Here is a 24,173-nt window from a genome sequence, read left to right as displayed (position 1 = left end):
CAGCGATATTTCGCGGGATATTGCCTGCCTGACGGTAGTCTAAATGAGACATTGGTCATTGGAGGAGCATGCGAATAGGTTGAGATCGCCCTTCAATAGGACGTGTTGCATCTGCCGGAAAGTGCTTGGCTCTGGATGGAAGCACACTAAATCGTACGCTCAATAATGGCCTGGTTTTCGTGAGGAGGGACAGCAAAACGGCATTTTTGTGCTAATCGGCACATTGGTATTCAGACTGTTTGCTTGAGAATCTTTTGAAATTTCAAATTACTTTTCTTTTAGATTTGCTTTCAAATTATTTTTTGATTATGATTTTGGATAAGTGATTCGAATTAAGAGTTCGCTGGCCTTTAAAAAAATACAGAGAAATTTAATAATATTTCAAGTGTATAACAAAATCGACCCTGACATTTTTTTTAATTTTAAAAATTTTAAATAGTCGAATAAAAAAAATTGTTGTCATTATTAATGAATTTTTTTATGTGGGGAGTTGAATGAATTTTTCAAATAAAATTTTTTATAACTGGAAAACCAAGAAAAATTATTTTAAATTTTTTATGTAAAAAATGTGTCAACATTAATTTTATGTGTAAACAATGAAAAAAATTTTAAATAAATTTGTTAAATGTTATGGTGTTTAAATAATCGAGTATGGTCCAGCAAATGTTAAGATTGAGTTTAAAAGCAATTTGAATTACCTATACAGAAACTGCAATAAAAACACACCCACTCTTTGTACAAACTCTGTATATAAGATGAGTATATAATAATATACATATAATAATAGTGTGGTGAAAATAAAATATTAAATTCCATATGTATGGTGAATATTTTAATTATTACGGGAATGTTATCAAAATAATTTCAATTCTATTTTCGAAATTCGATTTAGAATAAGTTCATGTACTGTCAAATTATAGCTCCAACTTCGTTTATTGGTTTTATGTGCCAATTCCGTTTATTAGTTTTATTAGATGAAAGCATCTATGCAAATATTGAAATAGTGGTAGAAAATTTTTACCATACGCAAATTGAAAATGATTTAGAAAATTGTTTTTGAAAAATTAAAAAAATAAACCGAAAAAACTTTAAATAATATTTATAACGGGATGCATTCGTATATTGATAAAATAAATTTTGCATCAAAAAAATTTTTTATCACTTTTAGTGAAAATAATTTTACTCTTTACTCCGTTTTATTTAATCTTTCTTTTGGTCTTCTTATCTCATATTATTGATCATGTTGAATAAAATTTTCTAATAAAAGAATTTTTCTTTTTTTTTTACAATATTGGAATTTAAATGAGTTCGAAAAGTCGGTCATATAATAAATCGATTTATTTCCACGCAAAAAAAAAAATAAAATCTTTTTTTGAGCTTGAAAGAGTAAATGTATTGAGCTAAATGCGAATTGACTAAAATTATTGAATTTTCTTTTGTAAAATGTATAAAATAAATTTATATATTGTTTTGGTTAATTAAAATAATTTCCCCTGTAAATATGCAATAATATTTCCCCCCATAAATATGCAATAATATTGAAATGACTCAAATAATTGTGTGTTTGGAATGCAAGACTATCTATATGCAGTCTCTTCATTAATGTATAGGTAGTTAAGAAAAAAAAAGCCAGCTGAGGTGAAATACTATCTCATATCCCGTTTGATATAAAAAAAGCTGGTTCCCTTTCTCCATATACAAAAATATGACGTTTAAAATTGAAAATCGTATTTAAATTTTACGTTATCATTAATAACTTCATAAATAATTTTTAGAATTTTAAATTATAACGCAAAAAGATGGTAAGATCTTCAATAAATTATTCTTAAAAAGTATTAGAGTTCTAGTTAAAGATTCTCACATTACTGCGGTATTAATAATATTTGTGAGAATTTCTAGATTCCAACAAGTTTACGTATTATATAATATATTAAAATTATGAGAAAAGAAATTTTATATATTAAGTATCTAAAATTTTATATCATTAATTAAAGAGACTGATTTAATCAGTTAAAGAGAATTGGGAAATTTACCCTTTATTATTATTTCACATAATTTTCAATTAGAGCATATCTTTTTCAAATACATGTTTAAGAAGAACTGAGTAGCATTTACAGCATTTTATGAAATCACTTATGGTGATTTAATCCAGTGGCGGAAATTTAAAAATATCTATATCACATAAATTTTTAATTATAATTATTAGAATTGGAATTAATTTCCAGATTATAAGAAAAAATATATAGGTTAATAATTATATTTTATTGGAATTATATAAGATTCTGTGCCTATAGATTGTAGAATTTTTGCTTCAATCATATCAATTGATTATTGGGTGGGAAACTGAATATATGAAAAAATAAATGAAAAGTTGCTCTTAACTTCCATAACAAGTGTATGATTTTTATTAGTAAAATTAATATGTTCGTCTGGTCATAAAAATTATTTATATATTTCCGCAAATTATAACCTATAATTATGTATATAGTGGTTTTTTATGATCTTTAATTGAAAAATATAAACCTAATTTCATTAATTTTTTTTTATAATCTTATATAATCAAACCTGAATGGTCGGATGAACAAAATGAACAAAGTAGATTAATTTAGTTTTATATCCTATATAAGAATTATTTTAGTTTATACTAAAGTATAATTCTTTGATTCTCTATATTATAGAAAATAAAAACTTGGCCACATATTTATGTATATATACGTATGTATAAACAATGTAGGTGGAATAAGTATTTTTCAGTGCGAAGTTGTATAAAACCACTTTTTTTTTGTTTAATAAATTTTATATATAACACGCATAAGTAATATTAATGTGTAACGCATAATAAAAAAAAGTTATGCCTAACATAGCGGTGTTAGGCAGGAAGAAATCTTGTTTTCTTACTATATATAAATTAACCTGCATATATATAAGTATATTGTGTTGTACTATGCGAGTATCTTACATTTATAGCTCAATTTAAGTTTATAGCTATATAGATTATAACAATTTTATTTTACTTATTTAGTTTAATTATTCTGGACTATGGCTTATATTTTTATAGTTTATAATTATACTGTGGACTGGATGAAGGTTATGCGTATATTATTTATATATTCTAGTATAATACTTTAATCTTTCATAGAAAAAAAAAACAAATCTCCTACTTGCGTATATAGAGATGTTGCGTTACAAGTTTGACAAATTGCACAAAGTAAAAACTTAAAAAAAAACATGATATTTATTTCAATATGACATTTAAAAGGATTATGTTTTTTTGTTGTTTTTTTTTTTGCGTAATCAAAATAAGAATTCTGATGGAATTTTAATTTATGATTTATAAATTAAAACAGGGTATTAAAATACGCAATAAGCACATACAAATTCATATAGACAAGTTCAAGTTGAATTTCATTTAATTTAAACAAACAAAATAAAATAGAAAAACAAGAAATATAAAAAAAAGAGAAAAAAAAGGAGTAAAATTTTCATGAGGAATGAGAAAAACTTTATTTTTATCATTGTACAGAGTGGAATTGAAACAAAAAATTGCATTTTATGTTAAAATAACAGTGAAATTGTTTCTTAAATTGAACTTGTATGAGAATTTTCGTATTTTTTTTAAAGAGAAAACGGGTTTAAAGTTTTCGTTTAACTTAAGTGCTTTATTATCATTCTCTAAGTGTTTGACTAACCGATTATCATGTTACACAATGTAATTTTTAAGAAGTAAAAATTACATTTTGAATTCTGTCTCGTTTCTCCCAAAGTTCAGTGAGAATATTATAAAAAATCTAATTGAAAAATTGGGAAATGAATTCTCTATAGAAAGATAAAATTTAATTTAGAAAACTCACATGATTTAGGATCTGATCGTCTATCTCGCTATTTTACTCGGAAAGTGAAAAGAAAGTGAGTAACTATCATATATTTGTATTATGTAATTTTCGACCGAGAAGAATTAATTTAATATGTATACAATATTATGTATGAATTAATAATATGTATACAAAATTTATTCACTTAGTTTTTGAAAGTGCGACGTTCAGTCGATAATTTGAGGAAAAATGCAAAAATTCAATTAAAAAACTTAGTTATCTTATTGGAAAAGTGAAAAAATACTGAGAATTCTGATTTGAAAGTGAATAAAAAGTGAGTAAAAAAGCAAGATACACAGCCTGATCTGTTAATGCCGAAAATTGACTATACAAAATGAGTATCGAATTGTACAAATTTCAAATCCTATATGACTGCAGTTCGATTTATAAGAACTCGACTGTGGCATACACACATCGTATATTATAGGTATACATTAGATTTTCTAAATATACTTTTTTATGAGAATATGTGCATAAAATTAATTATTCATGCGGTCAATTACATTTTTTGTTTTTTTTTTTACTTACCCTACTTGCATTCTATTAAAATCGATTAATTAAATTGGGAAAATTTTTAGAGTTATTTAATCGGCGTGTATATACGCATATACAAATGATACAGTGAAAATGATAGAACGTATATAAAATATTTTCATTTTTAAGGAAGTAATTTAATACTAATTTTAAATTTATTATACAAAATTGCGTATAGAATATAAGTGAATATATTTTATGTACATATTATGAACTTGTATACATATTTTTATATAACAGATAATAAAAACATATCGGTAGAATTTGAATGCTTGCATTTAAATGTGTGGCACTTTGCGAATAATTAATTTGATTTAACAAGAAAAAAGATAACTATTTTTTTTATCACGCAATTGGCAATTAATATTAAAGGCTGCATGATCTAAATTTTTGTTTTATAATTTGATTAACAGTAAATGCAAGCGTAAAATCATTTTTTTTTTATAAATTTTTATTTTGTGGAAAATTTCGAATTCAAATGTGCGCATTTTTTCAAAATTTAACTTTCAAGTCATAAAATAAAATGATCTCAAATTTAAGAGAAGAATGTTTGAGATTTTAATATTCTTAAGATATTAGTGTAAAGTGCATATATAGTGCACACATATTGTTATACAGTTGAAGAAAACTTGAGATTTAAGAAATAAAAGTAATAAATTTTGTAATTTGAATAATAAAATAAAAATTATTTGATTTAGTTCAGTATATGTGATCCAATATTATAAATTCAAAATTTTAGGTAAGGAAAATGGATATTATGGTTTTTGTACACGAATACTGTGTGTTAAGATTTACAACGGACAAAAAGGTTTAAACTACTAAAATCTCTAGTTGCACAAATCACAATTTTTTTTAAATTATAAATATTTATTACAGTATTTATAAATTTAGTATTATTTTTATGGTAGTCTTATAACATTTATTACATAAATATATATACATATACGTATGTAAATTTGTTATTTTTGACGCTTTATATTTCCGAAATCGCAAGCTTTTTCAAATTTCTATAAACGTAAAAAGCTAACGGTAAATTCCATGACATTAAAAAATATATGTAATTATTTTTCTTAACTCACGCAATTAACCCTTCAAATCGAGCATTATGTTAACCCCTCTTTATATAAATTTTTGCTTTATTTCAAAGACTGCATAAATTGTTCGTCCTAAATATATGCAATCCTTAGAAATAGTTTCGTATATGAATGAAAATAATTATGATAATGTAGTAGGTATACATCCATTGTTTTTCAAAGCAGTATTTTAACTTGTTGATGGGAAAAGTACTACAATACAAACCATTGGTTTGACCCAACTTTATTCTTTATACTAAATATTGGAGGTTATTGATATTTTTATTGTTTATTTTTGTTAGTATGTTTATTTCATTATATTGTATGTTAAGCTTTATAAGTATAATTAAGAATAATTATTATAGTAACGTGACCAGATTTGAACCCGAGGCCAATTGGTTAGAGGATCGGTGCCATAACCATGTCTGACCTGTGATGCAGCCCTCTAACCGAAGGGAATGATCAAATTTTTGTTGAAAATGTTGCAATGGTTTTTTTGATTTTCTTTTTCTGTCAAATTCGTTTTGTGGTAAAAACAATGGAGTTGATAAGAGAAAAAATAAATTTCAGGATTTTGTAACTAAAAACATAATCTATATGATGTAAAATTTTAAATCACAATATTGAAATTGGAATTAAAATTGAAACTAGGCTACAAATAAGTGTTTTAATTTTGAAATTAAGCATATTATCAATCTTTGTTCGTTTTGTTTAAATTTGTTCAATGTGGCTGATTAATTTTTCCCATGAGTGGCAATCCTAATTGAAATGTAAATCAAAAATTACTGTAATTACTGTCCACTGGAGTCTATGATTTCAAATGTCTCCAATAATATTTCTCGTTATTTTAATCTCACATAAAACCGAAATTTATTAAGGCATTAATATTATTTAATTAACATTTTACTTCTATAAGCACATAAAATTTGATTTTATGTAATTTGAGATTTTCTATTCTCTTTATTTATTATACACACGCATATATTATATTTAATATATTACATAATGATTGCGTGTAAATTATAAATTGAATTCTATAATTTCATTTTAAATAAAAATTTATACTTATAATATTAAAAATAATAATAATAATTAAAGCGTTGTTAATTATTATTTTAAAATATAAATGCAATATGATTTTAAATAAAAAAACAAGCAACCTACCTTTTTCTTACTATCTCCAACTAATTTTGTTGTATGATTATCATCTTCATTAAGACTAGCTGAGCAGGGATCACGATATCTAAATAGAAATAAAAATGAAGAAAAAAAAGTACATTTAACACCATAGATATGAATCTTTTGTTTCACTCCAAATAAATAATTTTTTCTCTTTTTTATTATAAATACTGCTACATTTTATATTATGTAAGCTAGTACTTATATATATATATATATATATATATACATACATATATATGAAAATAATTTATTTTCATAAAGTTGAGAAAAAATTAGCCACATAGATAATGAAAATTTTTTACTTACCTTGATGGGCATGCACATAACGGTTGTGTATAATTTAATCGTACATAAACAGCATTACACACCTGTTGTATTGCACATTCTGGTAAAAGATAAATGTGTTGATTATGTGGATAATAATGGTATTTTGTTGGTTTTGCTGTTCCCGATGGTTTCTATATAATATAAAAGCAAAAAAAAAAAAGAAAAAAATTAATACAAAATTATTTTTATATTATTTTCATTTGCAAGTATGGTTAGATGTATATATGTTTGTATGTACATAGTATATAAAAACATTCCTAAATAAGTATATGCAATTCTCTATATATACAAAATAAAATTATTGTAGCACACTTTTTATTTAATGCGTAAAACAAGTTAAAAAAGCAAATAATTTCGTAAAATAAGAAAATAATAATTAAAAATGATTGTCACTTTTATTTCTGCATTTTCTTTTAATTAAAATTTTATAAATTTCACATATTTTCTAAGTCATTTTATAATACACATATCTTTCTATACATACATTATATGTATATAAAGAGATTGGATGCATTCTGTAGTAAATAGACATTCCAGCTAGTATAAGCGAAATTGCATAATCTTTCCTTATGAACCGGGTGCTTTTGTTATTTAGCAATTCTTATTCAATTTTTAGGAAACGGGTTAGTCTTATTTTTAAATTTCCCCATTGAAAGATAGAATTTATTTACCAAAATGTAAGATTTCAAAACTTGACACGATTTGTATATAGTTTATTGCAAAAAAAATGCTATAATGATAACAGGTGTATGAGAGCAATTATTGCAAAATGAAATGGCAAACTTTATTAGTATGTAATTATTAACTATAAATTTTTATATTTTTGAACACAAATATTTATCAAATTTTATAGTATATCTTGTAAATTTACGGTTGTAAGAAAAAACTGTCTATATAAGCGTATAGGTTTTTCTACTAAAATTATCTTTTAGTTTTATATTATAGCCCTTCCGACGAGATTAATAAAAATTATTTAATTTTTATTCAGTTTATATTCTTTAATTGCGCTAAGGGACGATAATTACAGAGAAATTTAAAATTTTAAATGAGGTTATTCTCTACAATTTTTTTACAATTGAATTCATGAATTTGTAGTCCTAAAATGGAATTTATAACAACTAAATGCTTAAGAATTTTTATTTGATTGGGAAACTGGATCGGTTCTTGTAAAGTTTAAAGGCTATTTGTGTATAAATAGAGGTTGGGTATAAATTTATTTGTACAATTGAAGAACAGATGCCCACGTGGTTGATGAGCAACAAGCCAATGTGAAAAATTAAAATAAAATTTTCGTAAAACTGAAGTCCATTCAGTGATAAGAGTAAATTTTGTTAAATTTTAAAGATGCATTTGGTTACAATTTTAATAATGTGTTATAAGTGCTCGTAAATTTTGAATATTACAAGATCAAAAGTACCTGTCTTTCAATAAATTGACTTTCATTAAAAAATATTAGAAATAAAATAGAAAATCTCTTCTGTTTTTTATAAAGGATTTTTAATTGCCGTGAATCGATATAAAATATTTTTATAAATCGAGATTCATACAATTCAACTCACTTTTTATATAACTTCATCCATAATGTTGGTAAGTGCAGCTTTTAACTGATGATGATTAACTTAAGAAATACTTTTGTTTTTTCCAATAATGAAACTGATTAATTCTTGTACAATAATCGAGTCAAACTTGTTTTAAACTTTTTTTTTTTGTTTGATTTAAGGTTTAAGAGCAAAAAGATAACAATTTGAAAAATTGAAACGTTATCTTGAATATTAAATTAATTGACATTGATTGGAAATGAGAATTTTTTCTTAAATTATATAACAAACACAGTGTGCTGCTTAATTATACTTTTATTAGTTGTTTTATAAGTGACATTGACAGTAGGTATAAGAAATTTTAATTGTGGTAAAAAAAGTGTAACTAATTGTACTTAAAAATTTTATTTGAATTAAGGGCTTATTAAAATTTTAGTCTAGCTGTTTGAAATTCTGAAAAGTTGTGCAAATACTATTGTAGCTACAATGACTTTTGTCGTTGTTGCTAGACAATTAACCGTTAAAATAAAAAAGCACCTTCTGTTTTGCTTTTAGAATTTTCACTAATTTTTACATTTAAATTGAATGACAAATTGTTGAAAATGCAAGCAGTGCTTCTTAGAATATTTTATTAAAATTATTAAAATACTTTTGTGAATGATAAAAATTCCTGATAGAAATTAATAATCAGGCTAGAGTGATTTTTTTCTGTACAATGAGAAAACTGTATATGATTGTCTCATTTCTAAATGATTGTAAAGGAAATTATAATATTAATAAATTTTGTATTGGAATGTTAAACGTTGACTTTTGATTACTACTGTAGAAAAAATTTTTTATATTAAATTTAAATTTTTCTATATATTTTTTTCAAAAACAAATATAAGATCCAAACATATTTAAATGTTGTACTTTTTGAAGATCAGAGCAGAAGCTCAGAGCAGAAGATCAGAGAAATTGTATAAAATATAAGTATGTAAAGTGCACGCTCTTATACTTGAAATTTGTCTTCAGTTTAAATTTTAATTACTTTAAAATCTAATGGTTAAACGTACTTATGTCTAATACTGCATAAGGGTTAATATTATAAAGTTTACAGTTACTGTTAAATGAATTACGGAATATTTTTTCTTATATAACATTTTTCATAGTGTTTTTAAAATATTCTGCTTAAATTAAAATTTATTTTGTAATTATATTTGAGTTCTTCAAATTACATATATAGTCATGGTAGTCATATTTTTGGTGACCAATAAGGCTAATAGTTATAATAAAGTTTTTCTTTTGAAAATTGTCACTTATAATTATTTATGGTAATTTCGTATAAAATCAGTAATTATATGCTTTAATTACAGGATCCATTGTGTTATAACATTGTATATAAAAATATGTATTTAATTAAATAAACAGTTCTAAAATTATAAAATTAATCTTAACTAATAAAAATTTTAACATTTAATTTTTTTTTGTACTTTCAGGTAAGTTTTTTTCAATCATTGATCAAAAATCAGAAACATTCATTATTGGATAAGCACATTTGGTTTAATGTAAGTGCAAACGCATTTTTAATTATTAATGTACAAATTTGATTTTTCAAAATGTTCAATTATTAAGAATTGTTGTTGAAGATTAACAAAGATTAACAAAGTTCCACACCTGATTATATAGATCTTTAGATCTGTGCTTATAAAAGTGTACTTCCATTCAAGTGTTCATGTAATATTTAACACGTATATAGAAAAGGAAAAATATATTCAAACTGGAAAATATGTAATAGAAACCCTTAAATATCTCAACTAAAAACATGACTAAAATTTTTCAAAAGAAAAATATTTTCAATAATTTGTGGTACGTGTCATAAATTTCTTTTTATTACAATGAATTTCCGTGCTTCCAATCTGATAAAAAAAATCTAATAGAAAGAATTTGCCCCGTCTCTCTCGTTTAATAAAGTATTTACAGAAAAAAGAATACCTGTCTTATATTAGACCTTAACTATATTCTTTTAGCTCGTATATAATGCAGTTTTAATATAAGCCAAAATAGTTATTTAATACTTAAGTAATATGAGACATAAAACTATAAAAAGGGAGTGCTGTATAACATTAATCATTAATTGTAGATAATTTTTTATTTAACTTTTATCATCATATATAATAAATTGTTTTAATTAAATTCATTAATTTCTAAAAAAAAAAAAAAATTTATGTAATGAAGCAAAACAGGGGCCATTAAAGCGGAAATTTAAAAATTTAATTAAAAAAAAATAGATTTTAGTTCCCTAAGGATTTATAGTCCAGTTTTATATTATACCTCTGACTATATACTGTTATACATAACGTATATAAATATATTAAAAGTATGTACAGGAAAAAAATTAAAATTAAAATTAATTACATGCGTGGTTAAGCAATCAATGTTCCTTTTATTTAATTTATATAATTTAATCGTGATTTTTATTATTTATTTTATATTTATTTTTTTTTTATATATGGCGATTTTTAACGAGAGAATATCAATTAGAATAAAATGTAATTTAATTAAAATTTTTAATTTAATTATTTTTTTTTTTGCCTCTCTTAGAACATTTTTATGTACCTATGTATATTAATTGGTCATATATAAAGGTAGTTCTAATTCGTTATGATTAATTACATAGGGACAAGTTTATTACATGCATATGTATATAAACATAAGCTTACTTCTTAATTGTCGTTAACATTTTATTATCTTGGAGCCTTTATTTATTACCTTATACTTAGAGAGCATATAAGTATTTGTAATTTTGTTGACTATGTCAGAAATTTCAAAATAATTACAATATAATTTTTTCAAATTAAGCTTCCATTTAATGGCGTCCAATAATGTTTTAAGTTCCAGTAAAACAAAAAACGTAATAATATGTGGGTTCTCTTAAAAACTTTAGAGTTTAAAGTATTTGAAAAAATCTGATGTGATCACATAACTGACCGCAAGGTGAACATAACAAAATTGTTTAACGAAGGTGCTCCACAGGATTATGAAAATGATAATTTTGCCCTTTGTATTCACTTTATGTCCATCTAGATTCTTTGAAAAGTTTGATAAGTTACTTACAGTAACAAACAGAACTCTTTTTCATATTAAATTTTAAGAAATTCTGTCCATTAAATTCTTAGATATGGTATGAAAAGAAAAATTAGTCAACAGTTTGGTTTTCTAATCCCGATACTCCCAAAATGTCAGAAACTCTTGATATTTAGCGCCTATTCCGGAACAAAAGCTTTATTTATTTCTGATCCTTAAACCAATGTATAAAATTTCAAATTAATCTGTTGTATATTTTCTTAAAAATAATCAAAAGTGTCAAATTGGCCTTTAGTGCACGTCTGATATTCGAGGACTGACATACTGCAAAAGTTGATAAATCCGTAATATGAATATGAAATGTCAGTAAAGTAAAAATTATATCTTAGATTTTTGTTAGAGAATATGTTATGTTTTCTGCTCTTTCAAATTCATTTGGAGCAAGTATCGGGACGTAAATATGTAAATTGTACGATATTCATGAAACTTGTTCTATATTTGTTCCCACACTTATGCATATCTAACAGAAAAATTTCAAATTATGATTATATTCCTAATAGAAACCATAATTCATATAATACAAAATTTTATCTTCATTTCTAATCTGATTTAAATACTAAATATTTATGTATGTATGTAGGTAACAAATTTTTTTTAATTTTAACGTAAACTTGAATACCGTTTTGACATGGTTCTCGTTTTAAGCACATTTACAAAAATTCTGTTTATATCATATTTATCTTGTTTCTCTGTTTGTCCGTCCGGTTTTGTAGTTGAAATAGATCTTAGTGAAAAAATTTCAATATGTTGCCAACAAAATTTTGTTTTATAACGAAATGTATGCCTTCGCTCCGCCCCGTCATTAAGTTTTAGGTCTCCGTTGTTTTGATTTGGTTCGAGAATGCAAAATTTTTGGTAAATTACGTAGTTCAAACTAAAGGAAATTTTTAAATTCTGCCAATAGAAAAAGGTGATCAATTAGTACTTCTCTGCCATATAAAATTAAAAGCAAAGATTTGGTTGTCGAATTGAGTTTTCAAATTAACGGTTGTCCCAAATCGGTTTTTACATAATTTTTAAAGTAGTTCTTCTCTTAAACACAGGTCTAAAGGCTAAGGATCATAAATTAACAGTATTAACATTTATGTACTGTGTAATATAAAGTAAATAAGTTTCTCCTAACGTTATGCAAAATAAATTCAAACAAATTAGAGGATTATTCATTGCATTACATATGGAATTATTTCATTACATATACATACTTAAATCCAAACCCTATAAACTCTTTTATACTCATAAATTAAAATCTAGAATAGGAAATTGTGCTATTTTATAAACCGGGCCTAAATAAACCTAAAAGAAAGAAATATGTTCAACAATGTATCGATATCATATTGTAAGGTATGTGTGTTGAATTGAAATGAAATGCAACTGTAAATTCAGGATAATAATGCTGCATAGAATACCAAATATTTGTATAAATTTATCGACATAAAAATGTATAAATAAAACCCTATTATTAGGTACAATTGTTTATAGGAAATCAATGGATTAAGAAAAACTAAAAAAAAAAATAAAAATTAAAAAAAAAAATTCTTGAGAATTTCTTATTTCCTTTACATTTTCAATTATTTGTTTTTGTTGTGTGTACAAATAAACCTTAATATTGAAAAACTAGTATTGTGGGCATTAGAAATTGATTTTGCTTTTTTTTTGTTTTAAGAACTGTTCCAGTTCATATTTGTTATATATGCAGATAATATATAAGATTTATAAGGTATATATAGGTATACGATATAAAAGAAATGCAATAAGTATAGCAAAATGTGTGTATGTATGAATTGCATGATATCCTATGAATTCATCTGATTAAATGATATGGTATTGTTGGTCACGATGATGTTACATAATACTAGTTTTTAAAATTGTGATGAATTCATTTACAATGAACCTTGGTTTTTCTTTAACAAAGAAATAAAAATGAAAATAAAAATGATTTAAGGTTAATAAAGGAAAGAAATGTTGTGTAATCAAGTAGGTTGCTCCTAAACCAACCTAAACGAAAACAAAAAAAAATAAATAATCACATAACGCAATAAAGAACAGTTATGTATATGATATTGAATGCAATTGTCTGCAAAGTAAACAAAAACAAAAAAATCTAGAAATTATGTATATAAAAAGTTGCATTCTAATTTTTAGTCTACATATTTATTATGTCATATAGTTTTAATCTTGATTCTTTTATTTATAAAATGTGGTTAACTGTATAGAGTTTTTCAATAAAAGTCATAAAAACTTCTCTATTATTGTAATATGAATGCAATAAAAGTATTGGATTTTAAATGACAGGAGTATTAGAACGAAGGAGTATACAGAGAAATCTCTAAATAGAAATTATTTAAGTCACTGAAGTTAAAATTGTAAATAAATTTCAATTGATTTTGAAATATCTCACTAAAATAAATATAGAGAACATTCAAAAAACTTCTCAACAATACGAAAACTGTTTAATTTTCTCAAGAACATCTTATAAGTCGATTTTAATATTATTGCAGCGGAAGGGAATAACCGGGGAACTTTACTCTTACGCTAGCGGAGTTGTGGTCTTCCGGGCCTCGTATAAGTTGCTTGAATTCATCAGGGTGGTGAACCTCGAGCGGTTGCTACAGGGGCATGTCCCGCACTTGGGAAGGAGGAAGGATACAATAGATCTAAATGCGTGGGCGCGGTTAACCTGGTTGCAGAAATCTACAATCTACAAAAGTCAATTTGATATGGGCTTTTGCTTTTGATAAGTATACAGTTCTTCCTTTTTCCAAAAAATACATACGAGTACAGGTTTACACATACATCGACTTTATTTAGAGAGAAATTTGACCCAATACAACACGATATAATAATAACTGTTCTGTATTAGCAAATCATCTAATACATATTGAACAACCTTTTATTTTATTCTTATAAATATTTTTCTCCAATTTCAATAAAAGTTCATGTTCATACCAATATTATATATTGGTATATACATAAATATAATAATTGAAATTAGTTTCGAGATTATTTAAATCTCTTAACATTTTTGACGCATAATTCTTTATTAAAAAAACTATAAATGTCCTTATTTGGCTACTACAAAGACTATAGATACATGATAGAATTGTGTTTATCCTAAAATAACTTTTATCACTTTTGAAATTGATTTTAATTTATAACTTCGTTTTGAATTTTATTTCTTATCGTATGAAATAAGAAAAAAAAGTGAATATTTACTTATGTACAGAGACAGACTTGCATTGTTACGAGTATTGTATTATTCTGTGTAATTACAATTGAGAACAATAAAATATTCTGAAGATACATATTAAGTAGAGGAAATAGAGAGTAAATAGAGAATGTAACGAATTTTGTACGGATACTAATGTGAATCAGAAATATTTAATTGCATACATAAACAATTTGATAAAAAAGTTGGTAAACACTTGGGGCGGACTATTTTCTGTTTCTTATACCCTAATTATACGTACAATATAATTATTTAATTCAGTTAAATATTTTGTATGAATTCTAGTGCTTTCACATTTAATGGTCTCTCATACGATTTGTATGAGTACAACACAAATTGTACTTTTATAATTTTCGTACAGTTTTTATGTAAAACAAAAAAAAAATAACAGCTTTATGTAATAATTATTAAAAATAAGAAAATATTAAAAAAAAATAATGAAGACATAAAATTCATTTTTATGTACTTTAAAACGGTTATATTAAAGAGAAAACGTTATTATTATTTAAAAGTACTTACATAATCTGAAAATTAAGTAACTTGGGTGTAATTATTACAGTTTTCGAATAAAATAAAATTACAAAAACAAAAATCTTAAATAAATCAGGGTATCGTGTATACCATAATTTCTTCTACATAAGCGTTATAACATTATGAAATTAAACTGTTAAATTAATGTTATATGAATATATTTGTGTACATTGTGTGTATATCTATGTCTTAGCAACAATGTTGTTAATAGTATATCTACATGAAAAGAAAACATTTAATTATTAATTTGTTGTAAGTGGAAAATTATGAACGTTTTACAATTTTTCTATAATATGTTTAATAAATTAAATGCTTCATATACAGAATGTACGTATATAATAATTAAAGATTGAAAATTCTTTAAGTCTATTATACAAAGTAAATTCATATTTTAAAGAGCTCAATATACTCAATATCAGGATTATAATCACCACAGTAGATTAAAAGATAGCTGCTTTCTATTGGTTTTTAACTCTGTATTTATTTTTGTTTTTGTGATTTTTTTAAATAAATTATAGACGCCTCTGTTAGAGCAGTTAATTTGTAGTATACACTTTGCGTACAGTGATTTTCATTAAATTTTAGATTTTATAATTTTTTTTTAATACAGGAAGATAGTGGATATTAACAGGTGATATTGATCGGAAGCCGATAATTTTTATTTTCATAGTCGAATGATGTTAGTAAGCAATGAAGTTTGTAATTGAAGATTCTTTTTTAAATGGAATAATGAGATGTTTACCATATTATTCCGTCAGTTACACGAAGTGTCATAAAATTATTAAATACGAGTACACTCATGTAAATTTGATATATAGTTTTATGTTGCTGATTCAAATGTAGTGGAATTGGGGCAACGATAATTGTGCGATAACGTGTACAACTCTCGGTTTCACAGCTTCGCAACTGCAGTGAATAGTATCTAAGTGACAATTGTTTTGGTGAGTTAAAAAGAGATTTACCGAGCTGAGACGAGAATAATCCAAAATTTTTGATTTACTGTGAGAAATAATTTTTGGAGAAAATATAAATGCTACGTACTTTAAATACAATGATTGTGTCGTGAAACTTATATACATTTAATGCCAAATATCCTGGTCACATATTGTCTAATAATAGATTATTCAAAAGAAAAAAGGTGAGGAAAAAATTTTCTCTAAGATTTGATTATCCAAAAAACGTGAAATTATCATGGAAAAACATAAACAAAATCATTTTAAAAATCTGTTCATTTATTTAAAATTTTGTAATATTGTGTTTTATAACATTTCTATGGCAAATTGATGTTGTTCTTTTACCTGGGTGGCAGGTTATTTAAATGATAATATGTAAATTTCTAGTAAAGAACATGAAAACCTTAACACGAATTTCATATAAGAACAAAAACATTCTATTATTCTTCATGAACAAATGCTGTTTTTTTTTATTTTCTTGAAATTACAATGTTGCATTCATTTGTTTTCTTTCACTTGATTTTTCTTGTATACTGCAACTGTGCAAGTAAATATAAATAAAGTGGTGTTAGATAACCTTTATCATACTATAAATTAAACCAAAAAAAAAAGGAGTTTAATTGTTAATTGTCAACATTTTACTTGATGATAATTTCATTTGAACTTTAACTTAGAAGAAGAGTTAAAACAAAAGACTAACTTACTTATTGTCTTAATTTTGCAAATCGTTAATTTTCAAATTACTTTTTTAGTAATTTAATTCTGTTTTTGTTATAGCTTTCTGACAAGAATATTTGTACATTATATGGCGAAGTTGACAAATATTTCAAGAGTTCATTAACACTTTTGTTTCTTTTTTCTTGCAAATAATGTTCGCCCAAATTCAATTTCATTGTTGTATTTTGTCCTCATATGAACTTATGTGCAAAAAAAAATTAATAAATTTTACAATAACTTTTAAAATAAATTTTCTTAGAATTTTCAATTTTAAACTTTAAAATTCAAGTGAATTTATGGAAAAAAAAAAGAAAGGTCGAACGGGATTTTTTTTTTCGAAAAATTTTCGCTCGAAATTGCATAACACGAAAACAAAATCAACTAAAAAAATTTAAGGAATCATGATGTTAAAGTCACAAAAAAATAAAAATTATTTTGAAATCTCATAATGTAAAAAGTTTAAAGAACTCGTTAAAATTTCACATTTGTTCTATATACATACATACAAACATACGCTTCCTTTGAATTTGTATACATACGTATAAGCAGAGCAGTAAATTTTTTTTTCTTCATTGAATTTATTTAAAGTGTGAAATAATATTAAAAATTTAAAATTGTTTAAAAAAAAAACAGAACCACAAAAAAAACAGCTGATCACGACATTTTTTTTTAAAGACGTTACATAAGAAAGGAAATAATTTTTATTATTTAGGGAATGGCTTTTATATATGAACTCTACGTGTGTATGTTTAAGTAAATTTTTATTTTATAGCTACAGTTTTTGTACAAGAAGTTAATGAAAATGATTAACTTTTAAAATTTGAGTAAAATGCTTCTTAATTTCTATTCGAATGTCCTTTAGTTTAGGTAGTTTCTTGAAAAAGAAATAAATTGTATGAAAGAAATCAATTTAACTCAGAACAAACTTAATAAGCAATGAAACATAGTAAATTTAGCTTAAGCAATTAATGTTGTCTCTTAAAATCGAAAATTTGCCTTTTCCTAATGATACAATTATTAATTTCGGCAAAAATTACTGATTTTTCATAAAATTTATCAAATATATTGCATAAATTTTGTATTTTCTTATTATTTGACTGGAAATTTTTTATATCATGACAAGAATATAAGTTCTTTAGTTTGCTGCTTTCTTTTACTTCAAAATTCTACATAGATTCTAACTTTACATTATATAGTTTAGTAATATTCCTGTTCATCTTACTTTAAAACGTCAACAATAAAGTTTTTTTTTTTTTTTAGAAAATTCTATAATAACACCTATTATTTTTACTGTTTCTATCCTTAAGGTCATTTTCCAACAGAGTAAAATGCAAGTGATATGAGAAAAATAGAATTATATATTACAACAGCAAAATAATAACATTGTACAAAAATTTAGAAGAAATTATTTATAATATTTACTATTGCATCGCTGTTATTCATTCATTTCGTATATATAGAGTATAGAAGAAGAGACTCAATGAGAATTTTGTTCTCTAAATGAGAAGTCATAGCAATCCTGAAATAATAATTTCTTCTTTCATTATTTTCTGTTTTTATATTTTGTTAATATTTTCTGTTACTGTTATACTGCACTTTGTGAATGCTGCTGCTGTTGTTGGTTACTCTTATAATATTTTTCTATATATGATATTGTTACTGTTTTATTATTATATTTTCATTATCATATTTTTATATATTATTTTTGTGCTGTTGCCATTATTGTCTATTCGTGAGAAACAAATTTTTTCATGCCATTGATGATGATAGTTAAAAACATAAAGTAGAAAACAAAAAAAGAAAAAAAAAACAATGAATAAAGAAAAAAGTTTTTGTTTTCTACAATTGAATGATAAAATTGAGAAAAACAAAAAGCAGAAAGAAATAAAAATAAAAACAGATGAGAAATTTTAATCGGTTTTCCAGCTGAGCATCGTCATGTTAATTTTGAACTGCTTATATAGGCTAATTTCAGTATTTTGTTTGTATAATCATCATTGAATATATTAATTATTGTGAATTTTAATATATTTCGAGATATTGCACGCTTCTTACATTTCGCATTTCAGACTCCCTCTTCAATAAATTTTTTCCTATCTAATTGGTGTCATATTGAAGAGAGGGTGTGAACTGAAGTGCAACAGTATAAAGTTACGAGTACATTGGAAAAAACTTCAACATTTGGGGTAAAATGAATTTATTGTAAAAAAAAATTGCATACTTTTAGGGTAAATATATTATTGCCTTTTGCATTACCATTATATTATTTAATGATCTCATATAATCACATTAAACGCCTTAAATTTTAATGCAAATATGATGAGCACAAGTACTATAAATTATTATTCCATTAATTTAATTAATAAACTATTTAAGCAACAAACACTTTACTGTTATCAAAAATATATTTTGAAACTCTTCATATATACAAATACACAAATTTTAAAAGCCCGTAGCAATATTTATCATAATATTAAATTTGTTGTGCGAAAAACCACAGACTAATTATATTTGTACATATATTTATTTCCATATATTCATAGTTTCATATAGGTGTTGAATGCAATGTGTACAATTTTATATCATACAAAGAAAGTTACAAAAACACACAAGTGGTTGAATTTTTAAAATGAAAATATTTGTGTATATGCATACATAGCTAGTATCAAGAGTTTCTAAAAATGTTTCTACCAAAACAAACAAAAAACGACATACATAAAAATACATGTATGTATGCATAAGAAAGGTGAGGTTTAAATGTTTACATGAATTACACATGTGCCTGGGTGCAAACGGTGCAGTGTAATTTTAAAATAATTTGTTTTCATTTTGGGATGATCTTTGTTTTATTTGAATGGAATTTTACTATAGAGTACAAATGTTTGTATATATAGGGTCATTTATTTTGTTACAACAATCACAACATTTCATTATAAATAATTTTCATTATACAAAAATTCATGTACAAAGCAGTGACATTTTAAATATATGTTTTAATGTTGTGCGCTAAAATATGTGCATATAGTAAGATTAAAAGTCTTGCCTTTAAAATGGAATCCTTAATATAAAATAAATTCATGTTTCTATTTTGTTTAATTTTGTTTTTTTTTATAATGACTTTAAAAATTTGTTTTTTTTTTTTTTTTTAATTTTAATAGTTTTTACCTTTAAGCTCCTTTGCTTATAAAAAATATCTATTTTTTTTAAAGAATCATATTCCAAGTTTAATCCGTGTGCTACTTAATTTTATTTTACAATGCACGAAGTTAAAAATGTTGGCAAAAATTTAATTTCATCTTATTAAAATTAAGTTTTTGAACTTTGACAAAGAATTAAGGAAAAAATGTGCCTATTTGTTTCTTTATCATTGCCCGTCCGTCTAATCGTGTATTTAAAACACCTATGCCATTCAAAATAGAAAGACGCAATATTTAAAAGCATAATTGCTTTAAAATAAACTTTTTTCTTATTTCTCCATGTCCTAAAAATTTCCTATAATTTTCTAACCAAATGATATGTTCATAACACAAACAATTCATAAATTTAGTGAAGGCAGAGTGAGCCCAGAAAACTATTTTTTCTTTTATGAAAAATTGCTCTCATCAAAAAAAATATCAGGCTCTCGAACTGATCCGTAAAATTAATCGTTATTTCAAATCAACTGCAACTCTTCTCTCTCTCTCTTCAGTTATAACTACTCAAAGCTTGTAAAATTTGAATTTTCGGTCGCCCATTTCTTTGATAAGCTGTGTATCGAATTTCTACAAAAATAACAATGTAACCGTTACTGTTCTCTTAAACAAAAAGGATACCGTTATGTGTTCAACAAAAGCGCAAATTTTTTAAAATTATTACTTTGAAATTTCTCCTAAATTTATGCAAAATTATAAAGAGCACATTTCCTTTTATTTCAACAAACCGAGCTATTCAACAAACTATGGGTTTGATCGATTACAATTTTTTTTTTTAATTGCGAGCGATTACTTTTAAAATGTTAAAGAACTTTGTTCAAATTTTATATGTGATAATCCTAATTTTGAACATTAACTCTTATTTGTAACCTTTATTTTCATTAAATTTCATGATGTAGCACAATTATTATTCAATACATTATATACCCATAATTAATTCGTGTCTGTTACAAGATACGCAAAGTCGTAGCAAAATTAAATAAAGAAAAAAATTGTGTACCTTAAATTCTATATCATACAGTAAATGGTTATTAAAGTAAATCATTTTTTATCATTAACCAAAATTAAGTGCTCTAATGTTAATATTTTTTGTTGGACATTATTCATTGAAAAGTATACTGTTAGAAACTAAAAACTTTTAGGGTCAATGCGTTTTTGTTATATAATCTGTATGTGAATGTATATGTATATAGTGTAATTGAACTTTTAATATAATGAAGTTCTTGTGCTTTTTTATTATTTCTAGTTCAATATTTAATTTTTCTTAAATTATTAGAATCAACGCAAAATACTATATTGACCTTTCTTTACTTAAACATTAAAAAAAAAAACACGTAACACAGTAGCACTAGCCAAATTCTTTTAAAAGACCTTTTATATTTTATTCAATATAAGGGGATTAATCCATTAAATAGTCATTAAATTTGGTGTAATTTTTTTATTTTATATTATTAAATGATTATTTCTTAATCTTTTAAGATGCATCAGTTTTGATTAAATAAGGATGACTAAGCAGTTTTTGAGTCACTTTTTGTATAGACAAAATTAGTACAGTGTATTTTAACAAAAAACGAGGGGAATGCGTAGAAGAATGAATTTAAGAGTTATGAGATCATTGCCATTTCATTTCATATGACCTTTTGTTTTTTATATAGTTTTATATCATACATATATGACATTAGTTACCATCTAAACCCAATAAAATCTCAAAGCCTTTTACCAAAAATACTGAGCAATATTACCTAATTTGTTTGTGCGAAATGGCAACACTTGTGGTTTTAGTAATTTTTATAATCTATGACCTAAGTATTAACTTCTGAAGTAGTATGACAGCCACCACAAGTAATTTCAATGAGTTGTATCAAATATAATAGTTCTAATATTATATTTTCTTGTGCGAAATCTTAATATCAAAGGTTCTAAAAATAATTTCCACTATCCGAATTCAAATAGGATTTTGACATTACAATGAATCATTTGTAAAAATTTGGTAAAACTTAAGAGAATTCGACACCATTCAAAATCTTGCAATTTTTTTTTTTCTACAACAATTGAAGTGTTAAAATTATAATATTCTTAGAACATACGTTCATACGGGTATAACATGTTATATATGTGCATATGTATAGTATACATTTCTCTATCATAAATTTTTTGGTCAACATTTATATAGCATCTAAAAATGTTAAAGGTGATTGACAGAAGCATGCAATGCGTGGTAGTTTTACTATGTGTAGTTTCTCAATGTATATTTCTACGGAAATATTTAACATCTTGAATTCTAAAATTTTATTGTTTTGGTAAAAATTACAACAAAAATTGTATAAAAATGCAACGAGCAATAAAACTTCCTGCTATTTAACGTCATATATGTACAAAAGAAATTACTATTATTACGAAAAACAATATAACATTTCATTTTGTCTTTCTGCACAAATTTCAACATTTGAGGAATCCAATTTAAAAAATACAAATATTCTTACATATTGACGACAATTTTATGATTAATTTTTTCCCATTTAAATTTGTTCGACAAATTTCCATTTTGTGTGACGTTAATAAAGAAGAGATTGCCATGAATCGAAACTGTTATATAAAAAATAGTGCATGTTATTATGTGCCTGATACCTAAAATTTTAGTTTTTATTCAGTGTTAGCTTTAAATTTTCCAATAATTTCATTTTATTGGAATATTAAATTGGCATATTTTTTTCTTTAATTTTTACCAAAATAAATAAAGTTGGGTCAAACCAATGGTTTGTATTGTAGCACTTTCCCCTTCAACAAGTGAAAATTCTGCTTTTAAAAACACTTTATGTATACCTGTCACACTTATTTTCATTCATACACAAAACTATTTCTAGGATTGCATATATTTAGGATGACGCATATATGCAGTCTTTGAAATAAAGCAAAAATTAATATAAAAAGGGGTTAACACAATGCTCGATTTTAAGGGTCAATTGTGTGAGTTAAGAAAAATAATTATATTTTTTAATTTCATGGAATTTACCCGTTAGCCTTTTGAGTTTATAAAAATTTGGAAAAGCTTGCGGTTTCGGAAATATAAGGTGTCAAAAATTCAAATTTTACGAATTTCAAGAGGTGATAACTTGAGAGGGGGTGGAGATGGAAAAAAATTTTCTTCTAACAAAATGAACTATTTGTTAATATCTAAAAGCCCCTAAAATTTCAAAGTTCTAGATTATGGGGTCTAGAAGAAAAACGACATCAAAAATTTGGAAAAAAAGGGACTTTAGATAACGGTAAATTTGAACGGCCATTTTGTTTTTCTAAAATTTAACTATAGTATACCGCGCTAGGGGAAGCAAGCCACTGTCTTTATGCGTTTGCAAAATTTCAAAAATGCTTATGATATCATTGCAACAAATATTTAAAAAAGGCCATTTTTAGGGTTTTGGGGGGGTATAACTTCTAGCGGGGGGGAGATAAGTAAAAATTTTGTTCTACGGAAATAAGTTTCTAGTGAAGATCTATGTACGTATGAAATTTCAGCTTTCTATCATCAAGGGTGTAGAAGTTTTGTAAACAAAAAAAGTGTTCACGGACGGACGGACGGACGGAAGGACAGAGTGAAACTAATAAGCACTTTTTTCAAAAAAACTTTTGGAAAAGTGCTAAAAAGTAGCCGGGTGATTAGCAAAATAGCAAAGAGAAAATTTTAATATTGAATATTTTTTTTTATTTTTATACACTCTATTAATTAAATGATCTGTTCTCTATAATAAATAAACCGTGAATTCAACAATTTTTTTGTTTTTCCATTTAAAATTAATAATTTTTTTAAAGTGTCAATTTTGTACACATCAAAAATTTCAATATTTTTTTTCTTAGCTTTACTTAAAAATTGTTCTTTTTTTTACTTTTTCGGCCCTCTTGTCT

The 24,173-nt window shown here is 24.6% G+C and overlaps 1 protein-coding gene across 1 annotated transcript in view; it reads left to right on the top strand.

Annotated features, from left to right (window-relative positions):
* LOC129610116 (elongation factor-like GTPase 1) overlaps positions 1-10,078 on the top strand; it is a 42,601-nt gene extending 32,523 nt beyond the window's left edge. Inside the window, exon 9 of the mRNA XM_055522491.1 lies at positions 10,005-10,078. Coding sequence (XP_055378466.1) covers positions 10,005-10,057 — 53 coding nt within the window. The 3' untranslated portion in view covers positions 10,058-10,078. The remainder of the gene's footprint in view (positions 1-10,004) is intronic.
* The last annotated feature ends 14,095 nt before the right edge of the window (positions 10,079-24,173 follow it).

Source organism: Condylostylus longicornis, unplaced genomic scaffold, assembly GCF_029603195.1.
Source record: "Condylostylus longicornis isolate FDR11 unplaced genomic scaffold, ASM2960319v2 ptg000044l, whole genome shotgun sequence".
Taxonomy (NCBI): Eukaryota; Metazoa; Arthropoda; class Insecta; order Diptera; family Dolichopodidae; genus Condylostylus; species Condylostylus longicornis.
This window is presented reverse-complemented; position numbering and strand designations above follow the sequence as displayed.